The sequence below is a fragment of the Hylobates moloch genome, unplaced genomic scaffold (genome assembly GCF_009828535.3).
Source record: "Hylobates moloch isolate HMO894 unplaced genomic scaffold, HMol_V3 SCAFFOLD_5, whole genome shotgun sequence".
Taxonomy (NCBI): domain Eukaryota; kingdom Metazoa; phylum Chordata; class Mammalia; order Primates; family Hylobatidae; genus Hylobates; species Hylobates moloch.
This window is the reverse complement of record NW_026652280.1, coordinates 42,879,813-42,905,246: the sequence shown is the minus strand read 5'-3', so window position 1 is coordinate 42,905,246 and position 25,434 is coordinate 42,879,813. Positions and strand designations below refer to the sequence as shown.

Genomic DNA, 25,434 nt, shown 5'->3' with positions numbered 1-25,434 from the left:
TGTGAAAATCTGCTACATAACATACAAGGACCTAGGAGATGTAAAGTTCAGAACGTGTGGCTAGAAGAGGAACATGGAACCCATTTTGGTGTGTTGCATGTTGCTGATGACATTAAATGTTTGGTTCTATTTTTGTCCTCTGTGATGTGGGTAAAGTTGGATGAAGACAAGAAAAATATAAAAGATAATGGCACTTATCATAGAAAGACAAATGTACTGATTGGGGAATTAATTCAGGATCTTAATCATCATAATGGTGCTGTGTAACCAGTCAGTTGACACACGGACCACCCATTTTGGGCATCTGAATAAATTGACGTGATCGCTCAAAGATATAATCTAATGGGCTCTTGCCAGTCCCTTGAATCACAGGACATCAGGGTGGAAAGAGTTCCCAGAGGACAGTGAATCCAGTAGGAGTGTCCCTATAGCACCCTGGGGAGCCCCTGCACACTTACGTGTCTCCCCTGCTCCTGGGCTCTTTCCCCATCTCTCCTGTCTCAACCCAAGCCCACCCAGGTCTTGGGGGACAGTGGATATTCAGATGACAGATGCTCAGTAAAGTGGAGGGTAAAGGGATGCATGAAGATGCCAGAGACCAACGGAGATACATAGTGCAGGTTCCTTTTTCTTAATGTGCTTTTACGAAACATAAAAACCAGGCTAGTATTTCACTTACCTCATCCATTACTGTAAGGTCAGTTCCAGGCAAAAGGCTGAAATTTTCTGGGAATCCTCCTTTAGTCACTATTTATTCTTTCTTGAACAGACTCAACGATAATAAAGTCATCTTTTTTTGATATTGACAGGTCATGTTTGGAACTTGTTGAAGGACTCTAGAGTGTGATTTTTTTTCATGGTTTGGATTGGTGCCCATGGATTTCTCCCATCTGTGCGTGCATTTGAGTAGCACATGGACTTCTGGCAATAGAGGGAATGGAATGAGGAAAGGATTAAGCCACAGGGCGTGCCATCATCTGAGTAGTTACACGCTTCAACTGAACCCTAGTTAGGCAGATTTTTTGGGGGGAGGAAGAAAACCAATTAGGAAGACCTCACTGAAGCCGCCCTATGTGCACAGACATGTGTGTATGTAGTCAGCCAAGCAGAGGGCACTTGGTTATTGCTCTCTAGAAGTCCACATTCCTGAGGGTCTGACTTACATGGGAGGCCAGATGCATTAACTTAGCAATTTTGTTGTAATTTTAAGAACCATGGGATAATCATTTCTCTTACCATCCACCTTTGCGTAAGCTCCTTGTTTTCTTGGAATTTTCTGTACCTTTAGGAAGTGCTCAGGTCACTTTTGTGCAGAAGGAGCCCTTTCTACAGCTCTACCCCCAACCCAAGCAGTTCTGAATTCCAGTGCCATCAGCCAAGAGTCTTCTGTCTCCTCTCCTGAAATCTCAGTTCAGTAGGATCCTCAGCCTCTTGGAAGACAGCAACCCAGGAAGCATGTTGGATCCACTTGGGCAAACTGTGGCCCACATTTTATTCATAGTATTATTTTTGAAAGTTTAAAAAAAGGGATTGTTTATTTTGTGGCTATGAGACACATACAAGCCGAATATGCTTATAGTTATGTGGACACATCAAAATTTCTTGCTAAATTTTTTAGATTTTTTACAGATCCCACTAATTTTTAAATTCTGTCTTTCTCTTAAAACATTTGGCTTTCCCAATCATAAACAGAGGTGAATGTTTCTAGAGTTTGATTCAAAAATATTTAAATTCCCATTAAAATCTGGACAGGATAGGCTTCGTCAGGATTCATTCTCAGCCTAGCCCATGTTTTTAATGGCCAAAGTGGCATCATTCATGTAGAGAGATTGCCGTCTGCTGGAACATTAGGATATTGTCCCTTGAGAAGTGTACAGCCTTGGGTTTTTCCAACTCAATTATTAAGGGCTCATTGTGCACCCAGCAGTGCCTGGGACACCAAAGAAGATGTGAGTATAAAGAAAAGCTTATATCCCAAGGACATCATAACCTGGTTAAAAATGGCATATACACAACTTAAACCACTGAAAACAAAGCCAGACAATAGACTTAGAATCACGGACCCCCTGAACGTTGGAGCTGGAAGAGATTTTAGAGAAAACTGTTTGTAGTAAGTCATCTTGAATGTACATGCTGAATAAAATGAGGATGCAAGTGGTAGCATTTAGAGAAGAGAGGTGTGAGGGTAAAATCTGCAGCCCCCATGCACCAGCTCCTGATTGCTATCCCTCTTCTTCTCCCCCTGTTTCTGGGTATTCAGAAGGCTTCCTTTTCATCATCCAGGGGTCCTCCCAGGCCAGGATCACTGAGCAACTAATTCCTCATCCTGTGTACAAAGTTGGTCCTAGAGCAAATGGTGACATAGACAAGGCAACACGAGGCAACTATAGCCTTTCTGTCGCATTCACACTCCCGAGGTGGGCTGTGAGAACCCAGGCTGGTCAATCCCAGGCCTCCCACATTGGAGGGCAGTGGTAATCCTGGGTGAGACCCTTAACCCCTCTCAACCCCAGCTTCCTCTTCTATAGAAAGAGAATGATTATTACTTTTAGGGATGTTGAGAGGGCCAATATTTTATATATGTAGCACCTTGAACATGTGTGAATTTCTGGAAAAATGCCAGCCATCCCAGGTTATATAAATAAACTAAGAATTTTTTAAAAGAGAGTAATGGAACAGGACTGTTGTCTCTTGTCGCAATGCCATTTGGATGAGGCAGCGTGGAATGTTACGGACTGGAAGTGGTTTGTCATTTTAACTTCCAAAAGCATAGTTCATTCTCAAAACACTTTAATCTGATTTGCTGGCCTGGCCCTGTAACCTCACGGACACTCCTAAATTGAAAGTGTGTTTAATTTATGATCAAGAGATTGACATGACTTCTCACTCTCAATTTATGTTAGAAGAGGGATATTTTATTTAAAGTAACTTAAAGCAGTTTAGTGCTAAAGTAATTAAAAGTATGGAGAGTCAGTTCAGGTGGCCACCATGAGAAACAGGTGAGATGTCAAAAATAAATTAATTTCATGCTCCTGAGGAGAGAGTAATGTGAATGCACAGCTGGAGAAGTTGTCTCACTTGTCCTGGCTGGCCTGCATGTGGAAGGACTAGCGGTAGCCCAGAACCGGCAGCCTGGGCAGGGAGGGATCCTGCACTGGGGATGGAATGGGAAGGCCGGCAGCTGACCGGCAGAGCCAAGCAAACAGAAGCCAGTCCACTTAGAGGGGCCTTGATGACTGTCAGGCCGTGATGGGTTCATAAGGATGTGGCCAGCCAAGCCATATGGTTCACAGAGCAGGACACTCTCAGCAGGATGCACAGCTGCGAGTGAGGTTGGTGGTGGTCAGAGAATCGAGTAAGCTGACTGTTACCTCAGGGACAGCCCCAGAAGATTGGCCCAGAGCCCTGTGAGTCCCTCTGGTCATGGGTGATCTTGGAGTTCACGCAAGGAGTGTCCAGATGAGGACAAGAGAGTGGGGCCTGGCAGCTCCCAACTCATAGAGGATGTATCCTGGTTGTGGTGACCAGTTTATTTACTTGGAATTTTATGTGACATTGAGATGATCTTTTTGCTGACTTCTGTGCCTTCTAAGAATCCCTTCTGTCTTTTCCGTCCTGTCCTGTCCTGTCCTCTCGGGTAGACTGATGACGAGGAGGAAGTTGAGGTATGACCGTTTATGAACATGAAGAATGCCACATTTGACCGCCTCATGTGTGCTCTGGTCTAACCTAACATAATCAGCATGAAGTGTGAGCACCATTCAGTGCTTTAAACAATGCATGGACATTTTTCTGGTTGGTTTTCGTGTGATCACTAACCACCTCACAGGGGCTCTCATCATGCCACATGTGCCAGGGACTGAAGGGTTAAATGCATTTTCCGAGCTGTCCCTGAGGCCCGGCTAATCAGTAACCATGTCACAAGTGGCAGGTTTAGCAGGTCTCTCCCTACTGCTGGAAAAGTGGACAGACAATTTTCCTTTGGCAACTTAAATATGAGAACTAGATTCCAGAATAACCACATGAAGCGTCCTGAAATCAAAGAGGAAGTGGGGCAGTGGCCAAGGGCCAGGCTAGAGTCTCTGTCCCCAGCCAGTAGGCAGCCTCTGATGTGTGCCCATTTCCTCTGCTGGTGTTAACGGCTCCCATGGGCCAATGTCCACGCAGTGGCAGATGGCAGGGGCTCCTCCCTAGACCCTGGATGCAGGTGCGAGAACCAGAGACCAAGGGGGCTAATTGGCCCTGGAAAATAAGGAGAGAGCCGTGTAGATGCTACAAGCCACAGATGTGTCCCCAACCCTGTTGCCATGCCTGAGACACTGGGTGACAAAGGAAGCCAGCAATCTGTGGAGCTGTTCTTTGCAAATGTTAATCTGACTTTTTGTTCTTCATCCAGGTGTTTGGTATTGTGTACGTATGGTATTCCAGCATACCTCTTTTAAAATATATATGTCCTGACCTTTTGTTTAGTCAGAGAAAATCAGCATGAATTTATGTGTCTTGTTCTGTTTTGGGCCCTGACACCAATTCTTTTGGGGTCCCTGGCAAGCCACGTATTCTTGAAGGGCCTCAGTTTCCCTTTCCATAAAAGCAAGGTGGGACTAGGTCTAGAAGAATTCTTCCCAACTCTTAACATGCTAGGATTCTGTGATTCAATCCTACTTTTGTAATTCTACCATCATAAGTGATATTTAAGAAAAATTTAACTGCTTTCTGACACTAAGTAAAAAAATAAAGCTCAATATGCTTGGTTAACAAGGCATATTTCATTTCAATTCTCATATCAGGGCTTTGGTGTTAGAAACACATTTGGCTTTAGACCTTCCCAGAGCCAATGCCGGTCGCTCCTGACAGCCACCCTTTGAGGGGATCTGAGTGAGTGAGAGAGACGGCTACAATGGATGAATGGGTGTGGACCTTCTGGGGCCGGGGGCTTTTCTGTCTCATATTAGATCTTCCTGTAGGCACAGATGTTTTGTCATTAGTTAACTTCAGTGACTGCCGTAATGAATGTGTCTGCAAACAAAACAAGACAGAGGAGAGGAGGTTTTCCTCAACCACGGGTTTTAGAAGCTTGAGTTGTCTTTTTGGGGAGTCTCCCTCACCTGCTAACCTCCCCTTGTTTTTGCAGTCCGGCAAGTTCTCCGGCAGTTCTCCAGCGCCCCCAAGCCAGCCTCAGGGTCTGAGCTATGCGGAGGACGCGGCTGAGCACGAGAACATGAAGGCTGTGCTGAAAACCTCGTCCCCCTCCGTGGAGGACGCCACCCCCGCCCTGGGTGTCCGCACACGCAGCCGAGCAAGCCGAGGTAACTCCTGACTGCGCGGGGCTCGTCTTGTCTTCTCAGGTTGGCCACTCTGGGGGGGTCTGGACTCCATCGCAGGCTGCGGTCCACGGCTGTAACTGGCCCTCAGCTCCAGTGCCAACCTAACCACACACATTCCTTCACTAGCGTCTTCCTGACCCACCTTCAACAGCTTCATCTCCAAAACAAACATTCCCACGAGAGTACCTCACTTTACACAGACGGAATCCTTACCGGGGACCACCTCCTGAGGGAGAGCTGGGGTGGGCAGACTGCAACCCGCAAGCCAAATCCAGCCTTCCCCCTGCTTTTAGAAATAAAGTTTTGTTGGGACACAGCCATACTTACTCATTTGTGCAGTGTCTGTGGCTACTTTGGCAGAGTTAAGCCACCGTGGCAGACACTGTAGGACCCACAGAGCCTAAAACATCTACTACATAGGACAAGGTTGCCAACCCCTCCCTATAGCACTACCCCTTTGTCCCTTTTTTACATCCTTAGGCAGAGACAAAAACTAAAACTTCAAAATGGTGGCCAGATTGGAGTTTCCAGATTTGTTTTTATCATTAGAAGGGGTTAAGATGCATTTGACATCTGTGAATGTTTCCTCGTGTTTCCCTGGTCTGGCCCGATAACCCATTTACCCTCCTGGGTTTCCTCACTGCCTGCAGGGTGAAGCCCACAGTATTCACACTGTTCTTGGAGGTCCCCTGTAGGCAGGTCCTGTCCTATCTCCCAGGCTTGGCATTCCCACACCCTGCATGGTCACCATGGCGCTTCTCGGCACGGCACGCTACTCGTCCCGGAGTCCCCTGCTGCTCCCTCAGTTCAGGATGCCCGCTCCTCTGCCTGTCCTGTTCCCATTCACCTCCATTCACCTCATCCTCTGGGCACTGTCCCTATCACCAGGCCACTCTCTTCCATGCACTCCAGAGACCCCAGTTAGACCTACTAAAGATGGTCAACTTTAAGGAGAATCAACTGTTGGAGACAGGCTTTCTTCTCCCAGTGTTTGCTTAGCACACACTATGCATGCAGCTAGAAGAAACCATATAATCTTGTCCAAGCTGGGATACTTTAGGGTGTGAAAGGGGGTGCTAGTAGTAATTATGCTGGGAGAGCAAGTAAAACAGCATGCCAGGTAAGATGGTTTGTGGGTTGCCATACACATCACAGAAATGCAGTAGTGAGTGAACAAATGAATATTGCGCCCACCAGACATTTTCGTAGGCTCTAATGAACATGCAGGCAGAAAGGCAGCTAGAATCTAGAGGGCTGCAGTCTGGAGAAACCTGAGGAGGCTCTTCAGTGACTTCTAATAGGCTTTGCTCACTAACTAGTGCTTTTTGGAATCTTGCTGTTGTCAACATTCTTAAATATACAAAAATAATGGTAGTAATGATAAATTCAGCATAACTGAAAAAATAAATGCAGCTTTGAGTTTTCTTGAGAAGAAGGTGAGTCATTACCACACCACGCATATGGCTGACTGTAGTTTCCTATGAACCAAAGAGCCACAAACTGCTGTCCAAGGAGGACCTCAAAGGGACCTGCAGGCTGTGCTCCGGAACCCTCGGGTTTTTGTGGGATTCCCAAGCAGATTGGCACTTCAGTCTTTTTTACTAAATTACTGACTGGTTTTCTCACTTCATGTGACTACAGTGTTACTAACTGTAGTTCTCTTTTCTTCTGTCTTAATGTTGGACTTTGGTGTTTACCTTTTAATATAGGGCATCAGCCCGGCACGGTGGCTCACACCTGTAATCTCAGCATTTTGGGAGGCCGAGGTGGGTGGATCACTTGAGGTCAGGAGTTCAAGACCAGTCTGGCCAACTGGGTGAAGCCCTGTCTCTACTAAAAATACAAAATTAGCTGGGTGTGCCATCACATGCCTGTAATTCCAGCTACTGGGGAGGCTGAGGCAGGAGAATTGTTTGAATCCTGGAGGTGGAGGTTGCAGTGAGCCAAGATGGCGCCATTGCACTCAAGCCTGGGCGAAGAAGCAAGACTCTGTCTCAAAAAATATATATATATAAAATAATATATATGTATTATATATTTTATATATTATAAATATATATTATATACATAATATATAATAAATTATATATAACATGTGTGTTATATATGTTATATATAACATGTGTGTTATATATGTTATATATAACATGTGTGTTATATATGTTATATATAACATGTGTATTATATATGTTATATATAGCATGTGTATTATATATGTTATATATAGCATGTGTATTATATATGTTATATATAACATGTGTATTATATATGTGTGTGTGTGTGTATATATATGTGTGGCTTCTACTTTGATGAACAGCTGAAAATATGCTTGAAGAAGGGCTTCCTCCCTCCCTGCCCCAGTGTTACATCAACTGAGGCACAGATGACAGGGTGGAAAAATCATATCTTTTACTACAGCCTTGATCCCCAGACACCCTAAGTATTTGCCTATGTTATTATTACATCAAAGAATTAAAGATAGTCTCTCTGAGATCTGGTCTTTCCAAACCCTCTTCCCAAAACTATAATTTCCATTGATAGTTTTGGATGTGGAATTGGGAGAAGAAAATAATATTATGCTTTGGCAATGAAAAGGTAGCCTTTTAGTGACCAAGAGCAGACAGACACAGCTGAGGAGAACCAAAACCCTGATTTTATGTGGGGTACATTCTGATTATCTGGTTTGCTATGTGGAAGGAAAGGTACCCTCTTCTTGACCAGTGCTGTCTGTAAAAGACCTCCATTCCAGGAAGTGATTGAAGAGAGAGTGTGTGTAAACAAGAAAGGAGAGGAGAGAAGAAAGTGAGGAAGGCCAGAAAGTGAAGAAAACAGTCTCATTAAATGGTGAACAATAGAGAATGTCAGTGTAGAGCCAGCATAAAACAAGGATGAGAAATCGTTTTGCAGTGTTGGGGGACATGGCAAGGGGTATCACTTTTACCCTGTAGCACCCAAAAAGGCCTAAGACATCCCATGTATGAGCCTGTCTGTGCCCAGCAGCTCTTGCAGGCTTTGTATGCTAGGCTAAACATGGCCAACCGGGATGCGAAGGTGAACATTAATGCCTGCAACATGGTGACCCCAGCCATCAGACTGGAGTCTTGAGTCCCTGTGTCTTGGTGGATGCAGGAGGAGTGCAGTTGAAACCTTCTTAGGGGGTGGATCTCGGTAGTAGAACATAAATAGGTTGTACCAATTTTAAAGGAAAAGAAACATCTATTCCTGACCAGAAAGGATAGAGAGAAAAGATGTTGCTGGGTTTATACAACATAGGGTCATCTTTGCTGGCATATGAAAGGGATTAGAATGGGAGGCTGTTCAGTTTCTCTGCACATTAATGCTAATCTCAAGGGAGACTTCTGCTTTCATGTAGCATGTGTTATGGAGTGGCAAGCCACCCACCTGCTACAACAACTAGAAATAAAAATAATAAAGTCTTCTTTTAAAAAACGTTAGAGAACTGTAAAAGGAAAGAGGACTAGACAAACTAGAATTGGAGTGAGCTGACATTGCCTCTCTGTGAGCATTTGCCAGATCTGGGCACAAGCTGAGGATTGGGCTTATGGTAGTGGAGTGACTCTAATGGGAAAGAGAAGCCAGCAGAATTTGTAGTAGCTGTGTGAACTGGTATAAGAGATTGAAATTGAGAGGAGGCCAAAATGCAGATGATTTTCTCCATGAGACATTTGCTAAATGCAGCACTGCGGGATGGGGGTTGGAGGGAGGAAGGTCAGCGGGTGATGCTGGGCTAGAAAGGTTGAAGGAGATGTCTTGCAGTCTTTAAACTGAGGAGACAAAGATAGGCTAGAGTAAGCACCTTGAACAGATATTCACTGATCTTGGCCTCAAGAAAAAGAGAGGTGGGAAATGTGGACTGATTGTTAACTAAAGCTGCTGTCTGGGCTAAACCCAGCTCAATACTTCACTGTATCTGTTAATAGAAGAGAAAAGACTCTCTGGAGGAAAATAATGCTGACTTCAGTCTCTGCGTCCTTCTATACACAAAGTCCAGTGTAATAAAAATTACAAGCCACAGGAATAACATGAAAATATGACTGAAAATCAAGAAGAAAAATAGATAATAGCAGCAGACCCATGTGATTCACATGTTGAAATCTACAGTAAAGGACTTGAAATGACCATTAGAAATGTTAAAATAAAAACTAAAGGGAAACATAGACAAATGGGTAAAAAGGTAGATAATTTCAATAGCAAATTGGACTCTATAAATAATCAAATGGATATTCCAGAACTACAAAACAAAATATCTGAAATAAACTCATTGGATGGGCTTAACAGAGATTGATCACAGCAAAAGAGGATTAGTGAATTCAAAGGCAGGTTAACAGAAAATGTATAAACAGAAGCATAGTAAGAAAAAATGGAAAGAATAGAATAAAATGTAAGATCTGAGGGACTCAGTTGAATGGTCTAACGTGTAATCGGAGTACTGGAAAAAGATGGATCAGAAGCAATATTTGAAGAGATTGAAGAGATTTGAAGAGATGGCTGAGAATTTACCAAAACTGATAAATATCAACCAACATATTTAAGAAACTTAGGAAATCCAGGAAGAATAAGTACAAAGAGAACCATACCATAGACAAAGTGCTAAAATAAATAAATAAATAAAGATAAAATCTTTAAAACAGAGAAGAAAGATACATTACCTCCTATGGTGCAATGGTAATAATGATGGCTCAATTTTCAAAAGGAACTATAGAAGTCAGAAAAAAAGGAATGATATCCTTAAACTGCCAGAAGAAAAAACTTCAACCACAGAAGTCTGTTTTCAGAGAAATTATCTTTCAGAAACGAAAGCAAACTTTTTACATTAAAAGAGTAGAATATCCATTTTGACTTAAGTGTTTTCCTTGTAGACTCTTTAGGTTAGATTTCTATAAGGGGAAAAACAAATTGCAGTGCTTTCTTTCAAATCTCAGTTTTCAGGTTTTAGAAAAAAGTAAAGTGGTATTGTGCTATTACGGTCTAGAATGCTTTATCCTCTCCACCACATCTCAAATGTCTTGCTAACACTTACTAACACATGGTCCCTTGGGTATGTAAAATGTGTGTTCAGTATTATCCTGATGGCTACGGTGTGGGTGCAAGCGTTCCAGGAAGAGGAATGTATACATGACTAGGAAGAATGGAAATAAATGGTAATCAGGCAGTGAGGATATAACCAAGAGGAGTGGACATAAAGTAGAACCGGGAATGAAGTCATAAGAGAATGAAGTCATCATAAAACTGAGTTTGACAATCTTGGACCTAGGGCAAGATGTTTCCTTTAAGCATCTCCTGACGCATTACATTGACAGAAGATCCCTGGGGTTGTGTAAGATGGAAAAGTATAGGTAATTCTCAGAGGGAAGATTAGATGATGCCTTCATTTCTGGCCCAGTGCTCTGAAAATGTATTATGAGCAAAGACAATTTATTGAGCTTTGCATGTTTTTAGAAGGTATTTTGGCATTTTAAGATAAGACAGGAAATTATAAATCAATAGATAAAAGGGAAAACAGGAAATTGTGAGGTAAAACACAATTGCATGATTGATTGCTCTACTCTGAGGAGGACCATTGTTCAGAGGATCTGCAGAGGCCCAGTCTAAAAGCTGTGGCATTATAAGGACTTTTACTTCTAATTAAAATACCTTGACCATTCTGAGAATGCAGAGACTTTCAGCAGCAATTTCAACAGTTTATTTTTTAAAAGAGTTTATTTTTTAAAGGATTTATAATGCTGAAAAAAACTGGCCTAATAGCAAGTAGATCAAGTTCCCTTGGGTATAAGCACAAAAAGTACAATTTACTGTTTTTGCATGTGCTCATGCTGAAGGTATGCTATCATTTAAAAAATAAAAGCCAAGCAAAACAAATTTTAAAAAAACTGTATCAGTAATAATGGAAATCAGAGTCTCACTTTGTTGCCCAGGCAGGAACATAGTGGCGTGATCTCAGCTCACTGCAGCCTCTGCCTCTGTTCAAGAGATTCTCCTGCCTCAGCCTCCTGAGTAGCTGGGACTATAGATGCACACCGCCACGCTTGGCTAATTTTTGTATTTTTAGTAGAGACGGGGTTTCACTGTGTTGGCCAGGCTGTTCTCGAACTCCTGACCTCAAGTGATCTGCCCACCTCAGCCTCCCAAAGTGCTGGGATTACAGACGTGAGCCACCGCACCCAGCCAACAAAAATCTTACCATTGGAAAACATCATTGTTCTATAGCCACAGGTTTTACGTACATGCAGGTGATAGGGCACCTGGTGTCCTGGCTCTCCTTTTGCAGTGTGAAATATTTATGTATTCGGTCATTAATTTTGCTATCAGAAATTATGACTACTTTATAGCACAGTATGTATTTGTAGCAATATGTCAACTACACACACACACACATATATATGAAAATCACAGTCCATTGAACTGTGATCCACTGTTCCCAACCATTTCCATTGATATCTATTTTTTCTTGGTTCATTCATTACCAGCCAGGTGGTTGTAAGCACCAAAACTTAAAAAAAAAAAAAAAATTAGTGTGGGAGAACTCAAACATTTTAACTATTTATTAACATTTTTTTCCTCCAAGTTGGGAAAGGCTGGCAGTTCCCTAGCCTGTGTTGTACTTTAGTCAGGCTGGGGCTACTTGTGTGCCATAGGCGATGATTCTGATAATTCTCACCTACAGGTTTTTGAAGTTGTTGTGCATCTACTATAAAGTGAAGTGTAGGTGGTAGAAATTAACAATTTTGAGCATATTGTACATCTTTCCTCTTGTAGCAACATATATTCACTATCGTACAGAAGAGATTTCCCAAGAAAGCTGATCAATTACAAAGATGTAGTTCTGGATATATTACATTAGCATTAATTTCTAACTGTTTAACACTGCAGTTGACCTTTGAACAACTTGAATTTGATGGAGCACATCTACCTACATGCAGACTTTTTCCAACAATACAGATCAAAAATAAAGTATTTGCAGGATGTGAAGCGCATGTATATAGAGGGCTGTAAAACCAAGTTCTGCAGGGTTGACTGTGGAACTTGATTATGCACAGATTTGGATATACTTGGGAGTACTGGAACCAATCCCTCTGTATACTGAGGGATGACTGTACTTGGGACCCATGTTTTGGTGATGCTTTCTTCTGACTTGTTTTAATATGTAGTTATTTATAAACTACAGAAAATGTTGTTGAGGGAGCAGATTTATGTACCAGAGAAAAATTTAAGTTACCAACTCCTTTGCTGGTTAAAGAGAGCAATCCTATTACAATTTTTAAAGGCTAGATAATTCAAAGATAAATTGTGTATTATAAAATCTATTGCTTTCTACTTAGCGAGAAGTTAGGGTCAGCTGGCATTGACTAGGCACATACAACCACTGATAGCTGACTCAGTAAGACCTTCAGTGAGTGTGCATCACCAGATATTGATGGCTGTGCAGCAGGGTGTGTCTTGGGTCGTCTGCCCTCAGGTGACCACAGGACCTAGCAGGTAAAGGCAACACACCTGGGTTGGAGAGTTAAATAATAATGAGAGACAAGATACACAGCTGTGTTACAGGGTGGTATGAAATAAGTGCCCCGCGTATGGGTTTGCTCAGAGCCTGTAGGGTAGCAGTCACGAGTTATGGTGGTGCTCCCTGCAGTGGGGACAGGTTAGCTCTCTGGATCTATCACTAGCTCTGGGGCTCTAACTCTGGCCTTCCCTGTGATCTGTTGCTGAAAGAACTCAGCTGCTTGGAGGAATAGTGCTGCATATATCTTTTGTATTTTTCTTCTGAGTATGTTGTACACTCTGGCTGTTTAATTTTTAGGATCCAATAGTTCCTGGACTATGGGAACTGATGACTCGCCCAATGTCACAGACGATGCAGCTGATGAGATCATGGACCGCATTGTCAAGTCGGCCACCCAAGTGCCCAGTCAGCGAGTGGTGCCGAGGGAGAGGAAACGATCCCGGGCCAACCGGAAATCTTGTGAGTGCATTAAAGGAGGGGCGAGTCTTCACTCCTGCAGGGATCTGCCCTCCCATTCTATGTCAACTGGGAAAGGTGGAGACATAGCTCCAGTGAATTGTCAGTGACTCCCAGAGTGCCTACTTGCACTCATCCACAGAAGGTTTCAGGGTTGGCTGTCAACGTTGGCCATTGTGGAGGAGGGGAGCTGCAGCCACACCTGTTCAGTGTATCTGTCATTGGTGGCTAGGCCTCTCTCAATTCTTACTTTGTTCCCAGGAAGGTATGAAAAGTCCTTAAGTGTCTGTGGTGTACAGGGGTGAGCACGATGGGCTAGTGGAGCCCATCGTCAAGTCCAGCCGAAGATGCTCTGCTGGAGGCTGTGTTTCTGCCCTGCACCCAGCACCAGGGGGCGCTTGTGGGGCTGGAGACCGGCCCCTCCTGGGTTCATCGCTGCGCACAAGCATGTTGAAGGCGAAAACCAGGGGTAGCAAGGGATTTGATGGTAATTGGGATGCTTGAAATATTTAACGTGGCCTAGGTTGACCATTTTTTCCTTTTCCCACCAAATAGAGGATTCAACTAAATCAAAGTGACTGATTTTCCTTTTTGGTCGGAACCTACTGCCTGCTCCTGCCCACTCAACTTGTGGGTGTGGGGTTGCCTCTGTCTGCCCCTCTCAGGGACAGCACTCCATAGGGAAACAGGATCCTGTGGATCCTTTGACATCTCCCTGCATGAGCTGTGGCATTGAGTGTTTCAGAAGAGTGCTTAGCCCGCCGCTGGGTCACTCTAGAGTCTGTTTAGTCTCCACTGGCTTTGCCTCTGGGAATAAGGGTTAGTGACAAGGAAAGGAAGCCTGTGGCTTCCTCCTGTTTTCTCCCAAAAGTGAAAGGAGCGTGAGTCCAGCTAGGCAGGGAGTTGAGTAAGTACTCAAATTCAGAGAGCCCCGAACTTGTTCCACCCTTGAGATTCACACAGGAGGCGACCAGGGTGTGGCCTGTGTATGTTGGACCCAGTGGTTCTGCTTGACCCATTTACACACATGTTTCCAGGATACAGAACACTAACCCACATTCCTGTGGTCCCCTGCTCCTTTCCTATGATCTGCTTTAGTTTCTGATGAGAATTTTTCCCCAGAAAGGAAAATAACACTTGAGGTTGGGGTGGGGGTGCAGATAGGGATGGGATGAGGAGCGGGGAATGGGATTCTCATTCAGTAAGATGGGTGGATAAAGAGTCTGTTTCTGACAAGCTCCTAGATGAGGTTAATGCTTCTGGCCCTTGGTACACACTGTGAGTACCAAGGCTCTTGAGCTGTGGTTCTCAACCCTGGATGCACATTAGAATGTTCTGCGGAGATGTTTAAATTCCTGATATCTGGGCTGCACCCACACACACTACTTCAGAACCTCAGGGGTGAGGCCTTGAGGTGTGGGTCCCTGCCCCTTGGATTAGTGGCATTAGGTGTGGGCTCTCTCTTTACTGTATGCCTTCCTCTGCTCTCCACTACATTTATTTCATTTTTTAAATGGAAAACTATCGTTCAGGGAGACTGGCTTGTACATCTTCAAGAATATGTTTGTAGATTCCAACATCAATATCTAAGGCCTTTACATTTCTTCTGATATTTTCCTATATTCTCAGTGCTACTATGAATTCTTTGCTGTCTCCTGGTGCACTTGTGAAAGAACTTGGCTAGGGGCTTGCAACTCAAAGTTGGACCTCAGACAATATGAGTGTCTCCTGGAGGCTTGTTGGAATTGCAGATTTATGGGCCCCCTTTCCAGAGCAACTGATTCAAATCTGCATTTAATGAGATCCCCAGGTGATTCATGTTCCTAATAAGATGGACAGCACCGGGGCATGAGACCAGGAGTGGAAACTCTTCTCCGAAGGGGCGAGGCTAATCCACACTCACACTCCAGGCTGCATCTCAGTTGCTCTAGGCCAAGGCAGTGCTTCCATTTTTGCCTATCTGCAGGCTGTGAAGTAACATTTCCTGTGGTTTTAATTTGCATTTCCCTTCACTCTAAGGAGGTTGAGCCTATTGCCATTTGCATCTCTCCTTTTGTGTATGGTGTGTCTATATCATTGGCTCATTTTTTTGTGATAGGAAATCTGCTTAAATAGCTTTTGAAATGAAACTTCCAAAAGACTTTTTGAGGTCTTAAGTAGGTTATCTTCAGTAGTTGCCCTTTATTGGCTTCCTGTTAGTTCATTCAAGGAGGCCAATAGCTACTTCAAGCTCACCACATGGCAGGAACCTGCGCACCAGTTAACTCCTGGTCTTTTTGGTGTGGGCAACCTCATCGCAGGGCTCACCATGGGGAGGAGCTGGGAAGAGCCGTGGAGAGGTGGGCCAAGGGAGAGGGTTGAACTAAGGCTGTGAAGACAGAGACATCCCATTTGTCAGGTGCATGGCACCCCAACAGAGGGTTAGAAGGTTTGGGTCAGGGACCTCAGACAGGAGACAGCATGGGACATTGGATTGGCTGGTCCTTGGAGGCCCAGAGCATGTTCTTCTCCTCCAAGTCTGCGTGGCCCCATCCTCTGGTCTACAGAGATCCAAATTCTTAGACTCATAATGTCACTGGGCACAATAACACAGTCATAATTAATTTTCCTCTTCAATCTGGCCAGAGAGATGTTTTGCCTGTTTTTGTGGTTGACATAAAATAATTTCCTATGGTATCATTTCCATTCCAATTTTATGCAAAACAGTCATATATTCTTTTTATTTAGCCAAACACATTTTTCCTGTGACACAGTTACTGTAACAAGTACAGCACAGCATGTATGTGTTTATCTGTAATGGGCTTAATTTATTAGTAATGGCACTGTCAACAGAAATTTAAGAAGGGAGAAGTTAGACTTTGATTTCTGTTACAAAGGGATGATAAACTCCAGCTTTTCACAGAGGTTAAAGGAACAAGAAAAAGCAATTTGCAAAATCAATGTGAAATTTAGCGGTTTGGGCCTCATGCTGAAACAGTGCTGTATTTGATTTGTTTAATGGTGGCAATGAGGCAAGTGGATAATGAATAACCAACATATTTGGGCCATAACTCATTTGGCTAAAGACAATAATAGTTCTGCTCTTGCAGGAAACGAAACAGAATCCATCCCATAACCTTGAAATTTATGGCCTGCAAGGCAAGCCACTCAAGGATCAGAGATAATTAAATGTCTGCTTTCATGTTTGATGCTGGTGACTGGGCCCACACATGCCGAACGTCCCACTGAAGCCTGAACTTTGCAGTCAGCTGGGATAGCCAAGGGCCCCGTAATAGATTCACAGGTTCCCATGGCTCAGGTTGGCTGCTCTCCCAGCTGGTGCCAATCAGGGGCACATTGAGTAAAATGTTTCAAATCGTCCAGGTGATCTCTAGCCTGTGAAATGGCTGATCCAGCTTACCTCGGGTGCCCACCCTGCCCCAGATTCTACCCGAGGATCTCCAGTAGCACCTAATGATTTCTAGAGCTGATTAAAGATGGACTGGCCCCTCCTGTAAAGACAGCGGAGGGTGCCTATGCATGAGCACAAGACACAGGACAAGAGGATAAACAGAGCAAGTCCAGGAGAGAACCGAGGTCTCTTCCCTAAACCCAGGTGGAGAGTCACTGCCTTTTAGAGGGCGTCCCTCGCTCCAGAGCCGGGCCAGGCTGGAGGCCAGGACACTGACACGCTAAGTCAGAAAGTCGGGACTCAGGTGGGAGCCTCAGGGTTAGAGAGGCGGATGCAAGAAGCAAGATGCATTACATGGCTCTCTGGTGGTTTCATTTTTAGACAAATCACCCTCCCAAACAGGGGAAACTGACACATTAAAGAGGAAGCTTGTCTGTAAGTCGCCCCACAGTGTCCACCTGAGTGCCAGGTTCAAAAGGATGAAGGGGCGTAAAAAGACAAATCCAAGAACCTGTCTTTCCTGCCTCTGAGAGCCTTTTTGAGGGGAGGCATAGGGTTCCCATGGTGGTACTCAGGGAGGTGCCATGCACCTGACCGATGGATGTTTCAGTCTTTCATCATTTTTGCTGCCAAGTTCAAATGGAATCCATTTCCATGCTCAGGAATGCACACATGCCCACAGCAGGGATGGGGCCTGGGTCTCACATGAGTGACTTGGCCTTACCGAGTATCAGTCATCTTTTGTATGATGAAGGCAGTAGTGCCAGCTTCCCGGGGCGGTTGTGGGGTTAAGCGAGGCATCTATGACAGGTTCCCACCACCTTTCTTCCCTTCCAGGCTGTGTCTCACTGCGCCCAAGGGACAAGTTGCTGATGGGAATTCGTTGCTGCCTGAAGGTGCTTAGGGTCTGCTGTGCACATCCCGACCCAACTGTCTGCTCCTTTCACCCACCTCACTCCCCACCACACTGTCCACTTCACTCTGGCCTGCTACAATTAGTAGCCCAGACCGATCTTCACCACTCCTTTTTACCCCCAGAATGCTTGCAACTGTGCACATAAAGGCTGCATTGTCAGCATAGCACTTGGCTAGCATTGTTGAGATGCCCCAGGCAGAGGGCTGATGCTCTCGACTTAATCTGGGAAGGGGAAAGGCAGTTTTGTCCTGCCCAGAACTTAAAATATTGTGGAAAACTCTTAAGTCTGTAGATTCCTGAGCTACCCTTCCTTTCTATCCTTAGTTTAGGTAGATTCTCCCAGAAAACAATGGGCAGAACTTATTTTTCCTTTCGGGCCAAACTCTCCCTTTGCCCACCTCCAACGTGACTCACAGGAGGAGGCAGTTGGTGCTCGCATTTTAACCAACTGCTTTCTGTTCCGTTCCTGCCTAGGAACCAAAAAGGTCTTCAGGAGTACTGGATGCTAATGTAGCCACAGGTACAGGAGGAGGGCATGGGCTGGGCCCTGCAAGGCCAAGGAAGCCACAGCCAGACCAGTGATGGCAGAAAGTGCCTAATGCCACAAGTATTTCTGAGTGCCGTCTCAGCCTGAGTGAACTTCATCTTGGGTTAGATGGAACTAGGAGACTTCAGCCTTTTCACCACAGACTGTCACTGTCCTGAAAACCCCGCCTTTTCCTGCATCTCAGATGACAGTGATTTAAGTCAGGGGCCCCAAACCTGGACATCTGATTACCCAGGGAAGGTTCAAATGCAGTGGCTGAGCCTCTCCCCGAGACTCTTGCTCAATGTGTCTGGGATGAGTCCAAGAAATTGAATTTCAGTCAGCTAGATTTGGGAATGTCTGCTTTTTGTTGTTGTTCTGGGTTTTATTGCTTCAACTTTTTATTCTGAAAAAATATTAGAGTTACAGAAAAGTTGCAAAAATAGGACAATTTAGCAAAACCAGGAAATTCAGATTGGTACAGTACTATTAACCGAAATGTAGGCTTTATTCAGATTTCACCAGTTTTTCCACGAAGGTCCTATTTTTGCTCTACAATCCTACCCAGGATTCCAGATTGCATTTAGCCCTCATGTCTGCTTAGTCTCCTCTAATCTGTGAGGACACTTTGTGACCTTGGTATTTTTGAAAAGTACCGGTCAGTCATTTTGTAGAACATCCTTCCATTTGGGAAGCCTGTGCATATAATGGACAGGATTTTATGTGGAAAAAAAGGAAGTCCCAGGGAGCACATCTGGCCCTGCCATTTTACTTCCACTCAGAACAAGGAGGGTGTGAATGGACGGTGTTGAACAGTGGCCGAGCCAGGGACCTCCCAGCCACAAGACGTGGACATTTAAGGCATCTTGAAGTTCTGATATTAGTCAACTAGAATCCTAGACACATTGCTCCCAGTATACCTCGTAGAAAATCTTTGGGATCTTAGGGATTAAAAAACCAAAAAACGATTTTCAAATTACACTTGATAATTATGTGCAAAAACCCCGAAATAACATCTGTCAGTGCTGCAAAGGTGAAAGCGCACAGATGGATTTCTGTCACCTGAAAGTAAAGTTGGGTCGATTTCCTGTTGATGTGAAAGATGGTCAGGAACTGTCCTGCCAAGCATCGGCAGGGCACAGCTGTTTCCAGTGTGGGCTGTGATCCAAAGTCGGCCCAAACCCTTCCCTACAACTTAGGGTGAGCCCTCGGGCCAGTGACCAGGTTCTCTGGTCCGGGTTTGCTCACTTATTAAAGATATAACAAGAGTTCCCATCTCATAGTGTTTCCATAAAAATTAAGTGGAACAACCCATGTAAACACTCAGTAAATGGCGGCTGCCATTGCCATTGTTCTCAGATGCGACTCAGCTTAGTAGAATCACCTGTGAGCCCTTTGTGGGAATTTTTAATGTTTTCATTTCTAGGGAGGAAGAAAAAGAACTTGGGTGTGTTTCCTGAGTCCCCAGACAGTCTAGTGCTGCATGCTGGCAGCAGAGGCACCCCACATCAGATTCTTCCACCATCACTTTGACACCGTGAGAACTGTCACCAGGGCCTGGGGTGCAGTGTGGCTGCTGGTGCCTTCAGAGTGACCCATGCCATCTATGGCAGAGTTGCGAGGCAGACAGGCATAAACATTTTCAGTCTGTTCTCTGTTACGAGCTTTGAGGGGAGACCGTCCCATAGGAAAGGCTGGAGAGCAGCTTTGATTCAGCTGGAGCATGAGTGGGAAGTGGTAATGAGGAGCGGGGAGAGCCCCAGGTGTCATCAGACCGCAGCCAGCCGACCTTGCCACAGTGCTGGAGAAGCCTCTCTACTGGGTGGCAGAGTTGTTTCTGCTGTGGAAGTTTGCTGTGTACCATTTCATACCCTGCCAGCACCTGTTTGCTGGCCCCCTTGTTTTTCTTATGTCCCCAGCGTTTTTTTTTTTTTTTTTTTTTTTGCTTTCTGGAAACTTTCTGAGAGCCAGCTCCCTGTCTGGACCCCATCTGCTGCCCTGAGTGTTTCTCCCTATACTATGTCCCCATCAGGCCCCTGCCTTTCTCCCCAGAGGCTCCCATCGCAGAGGCTCAGGGTGCACACGCACATGATGTTTGATGAATGGCAAAGAAACTGACCAGCAGACGGATGGTTGACCAGACACCCAAAGGGGCCCTTGTTGCGTGTGACTTGAATTGGGTGCAAGACTGATTTTAGCTGATTACTTTCATTTCACGTGGTTTTTCAAGTGGTAAGGTGAATTAACTTTGGCTAACAAAGAAAGGGTTCAGATTCTCAAGGTATTTTTCATTACACCAAGGGGATAACATATATCTAAGAGAATTTTTTTTTCAAATTGCCATGGAGGTCCACAGAAAGTAGGATTTCATAAATGGGGAAGACTTCTCCATGAATACTCGCTTTTCAGGGATACATCTGGCAAGCTAAGGGAATGAAGCCTATGTTGGCTTTTCCCTCACAGAGGACACATGAGCCAAGACCACAGGGTGAAGCAGCATCCCCAGGGGTCTGGAATATCCAAACCATGAGTAGACCCACAAGGGAGAGGGCACAGGCTCTGTCTGTGCTGTCAGGCAGCAAGGCCCATAAAGGTACCTTTAGTTCTGTTCCCTGAGACTGTCCCAGATAGGCTGGCCCAATGTCCGAAGCTATTAAAAGATTGTTACATGAGCTGTAAGGTGACAGGGCCCTTATTCGAGTATTGATATTTATATCAACTGAACTGAGCAGTTACAGGACTAAAGCAAATGTGCAAACAGAAGTGTTAAGCATCTTTAAATACCTTCATGGGTAAAATGTCTGTGGGGTCTTCTGTAGTCATTCGGCCAAAATATATACCTAAATGGACAAAGATTCATAGACTGATGTCCACACCACCTTCTGTGGCTGGTGAAATTTAAGATGCCCGGCTAGTGCAGCATGAACTACTTCTTCTTCTTCTCCTCCTCCTCCTCCTCCTTCCTTCCTTCTTTCTTCTTTTTTCTTTCTTTTTTTTTCTTTTTTTTCTTTTTTGAGATGGGGCCTTGCTGCGACCCAGGCTGGAGTGCAGTGGCACGATCTCGGCTCACCGCAACCTCCGCCTCCCAGGTTCAAGCAATTCTCTGCTTCAGCCTCCCGAGTAGCTGGGACTACAGACATGTGCCACCATGTCTGGCTAATTTTTGTATTTTTAGTAGAGATAGAGTTTCACCATGTTGGTCTCAAGCTGCTGACCTCAAGTGATCCACCTGCCTCAGCCTCCCAAAGTGCTGGGATTACAGGTGTGAGCCACCGTGCCCGGCCAGCATGGACTTCTTTAGGAAGTATTTTGTATCTTGCTTAAGAAGTTGCAGCAAGAGGTCTTTCTTGTCAAGAGAGATATTTTATCTTATTTACTGTTGTTAAAATTATCTTTCTTTAACAACACGCTAAGGAGTTTTTAAAGAATGTAAAAGGTTATTACAAACTAGTATTTTTATTGCTGCCCCATAGAACAAATTCTGTTGCTCAGTTGAATGTAATCTGCCTCCAGCAGAGACTTAGGAGCCAAACATTTTGTCTTGTTGAGCCAGACATTCAGTCTGGAGGCCAGGGGATCAGGGGTGGGGGAAAGAGGAGCTAGTGCAAGAACAGCTACAGATAGATGGCTTTGGGGCCCAAAGCTAGGCTTAGAAATACAGTAGTTGCAGTAACACGATTTGAGAGAACCCCTCACCACATATCCCATGTCTCTCTAAAAATCCATACTTGATGTCTGTGTTTTGATTCTTTGAGTTAAATGCTGAGTACACAATGGGTTCTCAATAAATCATTTGTTGGTTGAGCAATTGATGGATATGATGTTGACCCCTGTTCCAAGTGCTGATTCCTGGAAGAGAAGGAGCCCTTTATTTTCATAACAGATATTAGTCCCCATTGATTCTGCCATGGACATAGGTCTTTCAGATCTTTTGTCCACAGGCTGAGTGAGCTTTTGTTTAGGGGATGATGGGAAGGCATAGACCATGGGGTGTGGCCTGCAGATGCATGAGGTGGGCCCTGGCCTCTGGGGAGTGGATGAAGGGAGTTGGCAAAGGAAATGGGGAGACATTAAGGTGAGCTTACTTTCTCTGAACTTTGATCAACAGCCTGCCCTGGTCATCTCAGGCACTCTGGCTGATTTGGGATTTAGGGTGAAGGCAGATCCATAACGTTTCTCTTCTGAAAATGAATACCCCAAACTCTGTGTGACCTTTAAAGAAATACACAGTGGTTCAAATACAATTTGTAAATTAAGGAAAATGTAATTAGCCACCCTTTCAAATGAAGACTTGTCTTGGGTTAGGCAGCTACCTCCTTATTCACCCTTATCCAGCCTTTATTTTGATGTTGAAATTGAAATACTAAACAATGGGAATACCATCATGCTAAGCTAAACACAAGCCAATTCTAAGTCAGTTAAATATGAGCATCCCTCCAATTGCCAACTGCAACGCCCCAGTGAGAGTGGTCATTGGCCCTTCTTGAGTCTTGCGTGTTCCATAGAAAACAGCCACCAATTCCACCCAGAATAAGTTTGGCAGTTTGCTCCTTAGCCTCCATTCCTCGAGGAGCCACTGGTTATTTTAATTATTATCTCTAGAGGCCTTTTAGTGAGTTGAGGCTAAGACCCACAGTACTCATGGAGAGATTTGTCCTCACTGCTGCCCCTTGCCCTGGCTTCATGAACTTGCTCTGAGGGTCTTGAGCATGTCCCCAGCTATTGTTGGTCCTCCATTGGATTTGTGAGGTTCTTGGGTCTTGTGGAATCCCTCGCTGTGCACTGGTTGCCTCACCTCATTTGTGTTAGTGGAGCTTGCATTTTCCCCTGCTCTGGAATCACCTTACCAGCTCTGATACACTCCTCATACTGGGTAGATGCTGAAGTCTCTCCTGCCCTCTGTACTTCTGCACTCCACCCCCTTCTCAGAAGCCTCGTGAGGGTGAGCCTCTCCTCCTTTCTCTCCTCTTTATAAGTGCCCGCACCACTCCTCTCGGCCCTCCAAATCAGCACCTGTGGCGTGGTTAGGCCAGCCTGTGTAGCCCCAAACTTTTGCCCTGGCAGACAGACTGCAGGGCACTTCAGCAAGAGCAGGAAGGTGCAGAGTGTGAACCCTCTGGCGTCTCTGGAAGTCCCTGGGGAGAAGGGGGGACTGGAGTCTTGACTGCCCTGTGCCTTGCTGCTCATACTTCCTTTTCTTTTCATCCCTTTGGCTGTGACCTGCGCCACCACTGCAGTGCGAAGAACCCTGAAGAGTGGCCTGACCCCAGAAGAAGCCAGAGCCCTGGGCTTGGTTGGCACCTCGGAGTTGCAGCTGTGACACTCATGGGTTACTCCCAGGAGTGTGCTGAGCAGAAGGCAAGCTCTTGCTGGATGAAACCCCTCCAGGTGGGGTTGGGGAAACTTGATATTAACATCCAACAGTTTGAAAAGGGAGAGCTCAATTCCCAGTGTCACCCCATGGCTTGTGTTTCCTGCTACGCATTGACTTGGATCTCCAGGAGTCCCCTGCACATACGTTCTCCATCGTGTCAGCTGTGTTTCTCTTGATTCCGTGACACCTGGTTTATTAGTTCAAAAGTGTGACACCTTTTCTGGGCAAGGAACAGCCCCTTTAAGGAGCAAATCACTTCTGTCACAGTTATTACGGTAATATGAGGCAATCTGATTAGCTTCACAGACTGAGTCTCCACACCACCAAAATATCCAGATGTAAACCCCAAACTTGTACACAGAAGAAAGCACAGATTGTTTACCAGTTGTGGATTTTAGATGTACCAAATGTTTATACAAATACATAAATGTACACCATGTTTCAAATACTAAATAAATAGAGTTTAATGCCATAATGAGAAACTTTTATTCTCCTGGGAACAGGACCTTAAACAGTTCCACAGGCTCGCCTCTTCAGAATGGCAAAACTCTTCTCAATGTTCTCAGAAGCACCCTCGTTTGGAACGGCCTTCAGATCCTTTGGGCTGTATTTTGTTAACAGAGTGAGTAACATCAACAGTTTGCTCTTTGAGACTCCTTTTATAATTGGGCCTAAGTCCTTCTTATAGGACGTGTTAGCTGTTGTTAACCTAACATCTATTACCTTACCTGTGTGGTTTGTTTTGCCCCATGGTGATGTGGAAGCAAAAATGGGAGTAGCAGTTTACAAATCTGAACTATTCCACAACTCACTCACTGGCCTCTTATGTCAAAATTCGTTTTCTCAAAAAATTTATTAAATCACCAAAACAAATGGAAATGTAAAGCTTTGTGTACAGAGAGCCTCAGAATCGCATGCTTAGTATGAGTCATGCATCACTTAATGATGGGGATATGTTCTGAGAACTGTGTTGTTAGGCAATTTCATCACTGTGCAGATATTATAGACTATACTTACACAGACCTAGATGGTACAGCCTATTATGTACCTAGGCGATATGATACAGTGTGTTGCTCCTAAGCCACAAATCCATAGAGCATGTTACTGACTGAATACTGTAGGCAGTTGTAATAGTGGTATTTGTGTTTGTAAATATACCTAAACGTAGAAAAGGTACAGTAAAAATACAGTATCAAAGATAAAAGGTTCCCCTCTATAGGGCACTTACTATGAATGGAGCTTGCAGGACTGGAAGCTGCTCTGGACAGGTGAGTGGTGAGTGAATGTGAAGGCCTGGGACATTACTGTGCACTTTTATACATCTGGTAGCATAAATTGTTTACAACACATCACCACAAACACGTGAGTAATGCAGTGCACTATGACGTTATGACAGCTACAATGTCACTGGTGATAGGAATTTTTCAGCTCCATTATAATCTTATGGGACCACTGGCATATATGTGGTCTATAGTGAACCAAATCACTGTTCTGTGGCACATGACTATGCATGCTTTTCAAGTGCAGGTCATCAACAGCTGAGATCAGATGGGAAGGCACCGGGAGGGGCTCTCAGCAACTGTAGAGCAATACTGAGGGGTCTGAAACCCAGGTGGTGGTCATACCCTGCACAGAAGCCCCTTGGCCTGGGGTCACATGGTTCCCTATGAGGAACCTCTGTCTCTGAAAACAGGGAAAGGTAAACCATTGCAGCAGGTATTTCGAGGGGTTGAAAAATCATCAGGTCACTAATTCCATCTTTGTCCCACTTTTAAAACCTCTGTAGGCCTGGTGCGATGGCTGACGCCTGTACTCCTAGCACTTTGGGAGGCCAAGGCAGGTGGATCACAAGGTCAGGAGATCAAGACCATCCTGGCCAACATGGTGAAACCCCGTCTCTACTAAAAATACAAAAATTAGCTGGG

The 25,434-nt window shown here is 44.7% G+C and overlaps 1 protein-coding gene across 4 annotated transcripts in view; it reads left to right on the top strand.

The window, feature by feature from the left end:
- Positions 1–25,398, top strand: part of FHOD3 (formin homology 2 domain containing 3) — a 499,838-nt gene extending 474,440 nt beyond the window's left edge. For all 4 annotated transcript variants that reach the window (XM_032152492.2, XM_032152490.2, XM_032152489.2 and 1 more), the window contains 3 exons: positions 5,132–5,306; positions 13,144–13,305; positions 23,373–25,398. In XM_032152492.2, the coding sequence (XP_032008383.1) occupies positions 5,132–5,306; positions 13,144–13,305; positions 23,373–23,455 (420 nt within the window). In that variant the 3' untranslated portion in view covers positions 23,456–25,398. The remainder of the gene's footprint in view (positions 1–5,131; positions 5,307–13,143; positions 13,306–23,372) is intronic.
- The last annotated feature ends 36 nt before the right edge of the window (positions 25,399–25,434 follow it).